Source organism: Primulina eburnea, chromosome 7 (genome assembly GCF_022965805.1).
Source record: "Primulina eburnea isolate SZY01 chromosome 7, ASM2296580v1, whole genome shotgun sequence".
Classification (NCBI taxonomy): Eukaryota; Viridiplantae; Streptophyta; class Magnoliopsida; order Lamiales; family Gesneriaceae; genus Primulina; species Primulina eburnea.
In genome coordinates this window covers 14,380,122-14,387,330 of record NC_133107.1, presented here as the reverse complement: position 1 = coordinate 14,387,330, position 7,209 = coordinate 14,380,122, and the positions used below count along the sequence as shown (strand labels likewise).

The following is a 7,209-nucleotide window of genomic DNA, read 5'->3' as shown; positions in this document are numbered from 1 at the left end:
ACTTCTATTTTATTTGCACTTATAAACTCCTTTATAAGCCGTTCAACACATTGAACTATTTGACTTCTCAACTAGCACTTGTGTGACCCTCAATGGTTCATTGATACAACTAGCCGTGGGTTCACATCTTAATGTGATTCGGGACTAAACATGTCTTATATGAGCATACCCCAATTTCTCCATTCTTAAATTATCAACTCTTGATATTAAGAAATGTCAGAACTCAAGACTTATAGTACCCAACCAATTATGTTAAACGTCTAGCAGTATCGCTTACATGATTTCCTAGGTATCAAATGAGAGTGTCTACAAGAACCATTCAATTATGGTTAGCGTACAGTACGGTCCCTTCATCTCGTATATCCCGACCGATTCGACAACTATGGGTTTATCGAGAGCTGTCAAAGAATCGATACTATGTGTCATGTCATAGTTGCGTCAATGGTGTACTCTAAGAAACCCCTTTCTTAATTACCACCAAACTCTGATCAGAGATTTCAAACTACATACACATACGTTATCCATACCCGAAGGTAAGCGATGAATCCTCGACTACATTGCATCGACCCCTATATGTTTCAACAAAACACCCAACCTTGCCACCTTATGACCCCATAAGAGTCGGTAAACAAGTCAAACTGCCATGCTAGCATATAGAGTCTCAATGTTGTCCCGGGTCATAAGGACTAATGGTGTACAACCATAAACTAGGACGTTTCCACTCGATAAGTGAGAACCACTTGGAAAGTCCTTTATGGAGGGTTGTTCAGTGCACTCTACAAGGAGCACCTATCTGCATGCTCGGACATCACAATGTCCCTTACCAATGAAACATGGTACTCACATCGCAGATACTAGTCTCAAACTCGAGCGGCATATATCCTTCTTAGCGGCGGCTGAATCGACTAGAAACTGTTTAGAATATACAGTATTTCAAATATGAGTTTCATGATACTCATTATATGAGCATCTCATATTCTTTCTACTATTGTATATTCAAACACTTTATCTATGCAACTAGCATGTGTATACAGATAAAGAAGTGCCAAAACAATAATTTTAAATTTTATTAAAATAAAGATTTTTTATACATAGAGTTTCAACATGAACCATCGGCCAGCAGTTGGTTCGACGGGCACCTACTCTAACAATATTTTCCTGATACATCAACCTTGATTGTGGCTGGATTAATGCATATTCTAGTTTTTAATTCTCTTAATTTTGTTGATACACTTAAAATGGAGAAATTTCAGTTTTATTGGTATCAACCTTAGATTTACCCTTGTTTGTATCATGTCTAAGGTTTATATTTCCATATTCAATCCTCGAGGTGAAGGGTTGACTTGAAGAATCGAGATAATGATTTGGAGTTTCAATTTTCGTTTCAGTCGACTCATCTGGGGATGATGCGGACTTAACACTTGTGCAAGGGGTATGTGAATCCCCTGCTCCAGGTATAGAGTACTGTACTCGAAAAATCTCCATTTGGGAAACTAGTGGCTTCTCAATGCCTTGGAGAATATGAATTTTCATTACATACCACATGTAAGGCCCGAGATTTCGATAATTTTAATCTGACACGATTTGTCGATGATTTAGATGTGATTATAGATGGAACGGATTAGACCGGGATAGATGGAAGGTTATCCAAATTATGTGCGAAGAAGGGCCCTCGCGCGACCCCGCCGGGGCGCATATGCGCGAGGCAGGCATAGGACCTCGTGCATATGCGAGACCAAGATTCGCGCATATGCGCAAGGGTGGTAGAAACTTGTGAAGGACCTCGCGCATATGCGCCCAGCAAGGGCGCACATATGCGCGAGCTGCTGTGATGCTACACACCGAGACTTTGTGTCTCGCGCATATGCGCCGATGGTAGTCGCGTATATGTGATAAGTGCAATTTATTGTACTTTTATTACTTGTTTTTAATTTGAAATTTTGTTATTCTTGAGCAGGTTTTATGTAATTTGTTGTTGTTTTTGTTGTTGTAGTTTGGAAGCTTAGAATGAGAATTTGGAGTAGTAAAATGTTGAAAAATGGCAGAATCATGACTGCACCCGCGGTAGCATATGGACCGCACCCGCGGTCCCTAAAGTTAGAAATTAAAAGACTCTGCCGAAGCCTTACCGAACCCGCGGTCCCTGTCTTACCGCACCCGCGGTCTTTGTAGTTCGAAAATGAAAGGTACCCCGAAACAGCACCGCACCCGCGGTCTGTGTTGTACCGCACCCGCGGTCCTTCGCAAAACAGAGTCCGAAAAATCTGTAACTTTGTGGACTTCGAATAAAAGTAGAGGAAAATGGTGTGCTGCGTGGGGAAGCTTGTCTGGACTATAAAAGACTTCTATTATTCACTATCTAGGGTATTGGGGAGCCAAGGGAAGGATTGGAGGCTGCTGAAGAAAGATTAAAGATCAAGTTCATCAAGTTCTTGAGAATTCTTTTCCACAAATCCGGGGACGGAATCAGCACTTCAACATCTTTTTCTAAGTCTTCTTTCTTTATTTTTATTTGATATGTCTTGTTTTAAAACCATGTTTTATTGTTGTTATGTTATTTTATTATGAACTAATTTTTATTTCTAGAGGAATGATGGAACAAAACTAGAAACCATGTGTTGGGATTTATGAATTATGTTATATTAGTTTTCCTTATTATTCATTTGTATTTTTCCAATCTTAATGCTTTCAGTTTACTGGCCATATCTTGAATGATTCTTATGTTTATAATTTATCACTTGGAAAAGGGAATTTATAACAAGAAAGGGAAAAATACATCGATGGTATTTATATAGTTCGGGAGGACATATATTGCTATTGAAGCCATTAAAAGAAGTTATTGCTTATTGTGTTATTTAATTATAGATTGTTGACGGGGACGTGACAATCCGTTATTAGATAATTAATATCTATTTAAAACTCGGGAGAGGGAGTAGATAATTTAGAATTCTTGGCTAATGAATAAGAAGGACATTTATAATATAGCTACACAAAATAACACATGGTGGATTGTTGTGTGAAATCGGACCTCTAGATCTTTTATTCCATAGTTATTTGTTATAAAAAGTTTGGTGTTATAATATAATTAAATTTATTTTCAATCTAGTTATTGGTGCAAACAAATCTGTCAATTGATTTTTCTAAATAAAATTGAGACTATTTTAATTGCAAGCATTAATATATATTTAAATACATACTCCTCGTGGGATCGACACTTGTACTCGAAAATACATTTTATTACAAATTGACGTTGTGCACTTGCAAGCAATTAAGAAAAAACGCAACAAGTTTTTGGCGTCTTTGCCGGGGAGTGTCTATTTTAAATTTATATTAGTATTGTTACCAATTAGTCTTTATTTTAATTTAGAGATGTTTTTATTGTAATACATTAAACATTGATTTGTGTCTTATCTTTGTTTGACAGTGCATGTGAAGATCGCAAAATCTTGACTTGCTTATCTTTGATCCTGAAATCGAAAGAACTGCAAGAAGATTAAGAAAGGCAAGAAGAGAAGAGATTCGAGCAATGGCTGAAAACAGAGATAATGAAAATCCACCCCCTGCAATACCCATCAGAGATCATTTTAGGCCGGTACTGAATGCTCATTACTCTGTCATAGCACGAGGGACTATTAATGCAAACAACTTTGAGCTTAAGCCAGCATTGATAAATATGGTTCAACAGAATCAGTTTGGGGGAACCGCTACTGCAGATCCTCATCTACATCTCAGAAAATTCCTTGAAATCACTGATACAGTAAAAATAAATGGTGTTTCTAGGGATCAAGCAAGAGGATGGCTCCAATCGCTTCCTTTGGGGAGTATCACTACATGGCAGGAGTTAGCAACCAAGTTCCTTGCTAAATATTTTCCACCTGCGAAGTCTGCACAGTTGAAGATAGAGATAAGTAATTTTAGGCAGACTGACTTTGAGCAATTATATGAGGCATGGGAACAGTATAAGGAGTTGTTGAGGAGGTGTCCAAACCATGGTTTCGAGATTGGGTACAGATTGAATTGTTTTATAATGGTTTGAATGGACAAACAAGAGGCACTGTGGATGCAGCAGCTGGTGGAACGATATTTGCCAAATCACCATATGATTTGCTTGAACAAATGACCATTAACAGTTATCAGTGGCCATCTGAAAGGTCAGGAGTAAAGAAGACAGCTGGTATTTATGCCGTGGATCCTATCACTTCACTAACCGCCCAAGTTTCTGCATTGACCACACAACTAGCAGCCATGAATAAAGTGAGCATACCTGACACTGAAGGTCCTTCCGTTGTTGCTGAAGAAACTCATTCTCTTGAAGAAGCCCAATATATCAACAACAGAAACTTTGGTGGATTTGAAGGATATCGAGGTAACCCTCCTCCTAATACTTATCATCCAGGTTTGAGAAATCATGAAAATTTTTCTTATGCAAACAATAAGAATGAGTTGAATCCTCCTCCGGGGTTCAATACATCAAAAGGGGAGGGAAAGCCTTCGTTTGAGGATTTGGTAGGTGCATTTGTGGCTGAATCTGGAAAGAAGATGGCTAGAACTGAGTCTCGGCTTCATAGCATGGAGACTCACATAGGAAACATGGGTGCTACGATGAAATCTTTGGAGACACAAATTGGACAGTTAGCTAATGCTTTGAGAGATCAGAACAGGGGACAATTTCCGAGTAATACTGAAGTTAATCCAAAAGAACAGTGCAAGGCAGTCACTTTGAGAAGCGGAAAAGAATTGGATGTTCAAAGTCCCAAGAAGATGTTGGAAAGTGAGAAGTCAGTGGAAGATGTTGAGTTTGAGGTTATAATAGAGAATAAGGTTGAGGACTCTAAGACAAAAGTTACACAACCTCCTGCATTTAAGCCTGCCATTCCATACCATCAGAGGTTCAAAAAGAAGAGTTTAGATGATCAATTTGCAAAATTCCTTGAGATTTTTAAGAAGATACACATCAATATACCATTTGCTGATGCCTTGGAGCAAATGCCAAACTACGCCAAGTTCATTAAAGATGTGATGTCTAAAAAGAGGAAGCTGCAAGAGTTTGAGACAGTGAAGCTTACTGAGGAGTGCAGTTCCATCCTACAAAAGAAATTACCACAAAAATTGAAAGATCCAGGGAGTTTTACTATTCCTTGCTTTATTGGTGGTTCTCATTGTAGTAAAGCTTTATGTGATTTAGGAGCAAGTATTAATTTGATGCCATTTTCTATTTTCAGGAAATTGGAGCTTGGAGAAGTTAAACCAACCACTATCACCCTACAGCTTGCAGACAGAAGTCTTACATATCCAAGAGGGATCGTCGATGATGTATTGGTAAAAGTGGATAAGTTTATTTTTCCTGCAGACTTTGTGATTCTAGATATGGAAGAAGATAATGATGCTCCATTAATCTTTGGGAGACCATTCCTGGCAACTGGAAGGGCATTGATAGATGTGCATAAGGGTGAACTCACCTTGAGAGTTGGTGGAGAAGAAGTCATTTTTAATATCTATCATGCCATGAAGGGATCAAATGAGGTAAGTACTTGTAAAAGCATTGATGTTATAGACTCATGTGTATCCTTTGACTGTGGAGGAATTAGGGACCCTTTGGAGAGTTGCTTGGTTAGAGCTGCTGAAGCTGTTAGTGAAGATGACTGGGAAGTGAAAGAGCAACTGGTGGCTCTTGAAGTATTTCATAAAGAAAAGAAAACGGATGTGTTGATTGAGGAGTTGAACGTCGAAGAGAAAATAGAGGTAATATCACCCTCTCCTGATCTGAAGGAACTGCCAAGCCACCTATGTTATGCATTCTTAGGAGAGAAGTCGACATATCCGGTAATCATATCTTCCTCCCTTACTATTGATGAAAAATATAAATTATTGAGAGTATTGAGGGAATATAAAACTGCATTGGGATGGTCGATTTCTGATATTAGGGGAATTAGCCCCACTATATGCATGCATAAAATTTTAATGGAGGAGTCGTATACTCTTTATGTGGATCATCAGAGGAGATTAAATCCGGCAATGAAAGAAGTTGTGAAAAATGAGGTGCTTAAATTGTTGAATGCTGGTGTGATATATGCTATTTCTGATAGTAGTTGGGAGTTGTACCGAAAAAGGGTGGAATAACTGTGGTTAAAAATGAATATGATGAATTAATATCTACTCGTACTGTAACTGGTTGGCGAGTTTGTATGGATTATAGAAAATTAAACAATGCCACCCGAAAAGATCATTTTCCATTGCCTTTTATTGATCAAATGCTAGATAGACTTGCTGGTTATTGTCATTATTGCTTCTTAGATGGTTATTCAGGTTATAACCAGATAGCTATAACACCAGAAGATCAGGAGAAGACTACTTTTACGTGTCCCTATGGCACGTTCGCTTTTAGGAGAATGCCTTTTGGGCTATGCAATGCACCGGCCACTTTTCAGAGGTGTATGATGGCTATATTTGCAGACATGGTGGAAGAAATCATGGAAGTCTTCATGGATGACTTCTCGGTATTTGGCTCTTCATTTGATCATTGTTTACATAACTTATCTCTTGTGTTGCAGAGATGTCAAGAAAAGAACCTAGTTCTTAATTGGGAAAAATGTCACTTTATGGTCCAAGAGGGCATTGTCCTGGGACATAAAGTATCATCTAAGGGATTAGAGGTGGATAGAACCAAGGTGGTTGCAATTGAAAAACTTCCTCCACCAAAGAACATCAAAGGAATAAGGAGCTTTCTAGGACATGCGGGGTTTTATCGGAGATTCATTAAAGATTTTTCTAAGATCACTAAACCCTTATGTAATTTGCTTGAAAAAGATTCCACATTCATATTTGATGATGATTGTTTGCAGGTGTTTGAGAAAATCAAGAGGGCATTGGTGACAGCATCAATCATGATAGTGCCGGACTGGAAGTAGCCCTTTGAGCCGATGTGTGACGCAAGTGATTATGCCGTTGTTGCGGTATTGGGCCAAAGAAGAGAAAGGATGTTTAGGGCAATATATTATGAAAGCCGTACTATGGATGCTGCACAGCAAAATTACACCACGACTGAAAAAGAGATGCTTGCTGTAGTATTTGCCTTCGACAAATTCAGGCCATATCTGATCGGCACAAAGGTAATTGTTTTTACTGACCATGCAGCTATTCGCTACCTATTTGCCAAGAAGGATGCGAAACCACGCTTGATAAGGTGGATACTGCTATTACAAGAATTCG

At 38.5% G+C, this 7,209-nt stretch overlaps 1 protein-coding gene across 1 annotated transcript; it reads left to right on the top strand.

The window, feature by feature from the left end:
* The first annotated feature begins 4,245 nt into the window (after positions 1-4,245).
* On the top strand, positions 4,246-6,908 carry LOC140835713 (uncharacterized). Its single transcript, XM_073201119.1, has 6 exons — positions 4,246-4,366; positions 4,478-5,077; positions 5,186-5,281; positions 5,366-6,061; positions 6,307-6,440; positions 6,552-6,908. The coding sequence occupies exons 1-6, from the start codon at positions 4,246-4,248 to the stop codon at positions 6,906-6,908; spliced, it is 2,004 nt and encodes a 667-aa protein (XP_073057220.1).
* The last annotated feature ends 301 nt before the right edge of the window (positions 6,909-7,209 follow it).

Excerpts from the sequence above, each read along its gene's own strand:
- LOC140835713 (XM_073201119.1), top strand. The coding sequence starts at position 4,246 with ATGAATAAAGTGAGCATACCTGACACTGAAGGTCCTTCCGTTGTTGCT. Across the intron at positions 4,367-4,477 it reads TGGATTTGAAGGATATCGAG|GGGAGGGAAAGCCTTCGTTT; the intron begins GTAACCCTCCTC and ends ATACATCAAAAG. Across the intron at positions 6,062-6,306 it reads GCTTAAATTGTTGAATGCTG|GTTATAACCAGATAGCTATA; the intron begins GTGTGATATATG and ends ATGGTTATTCAG.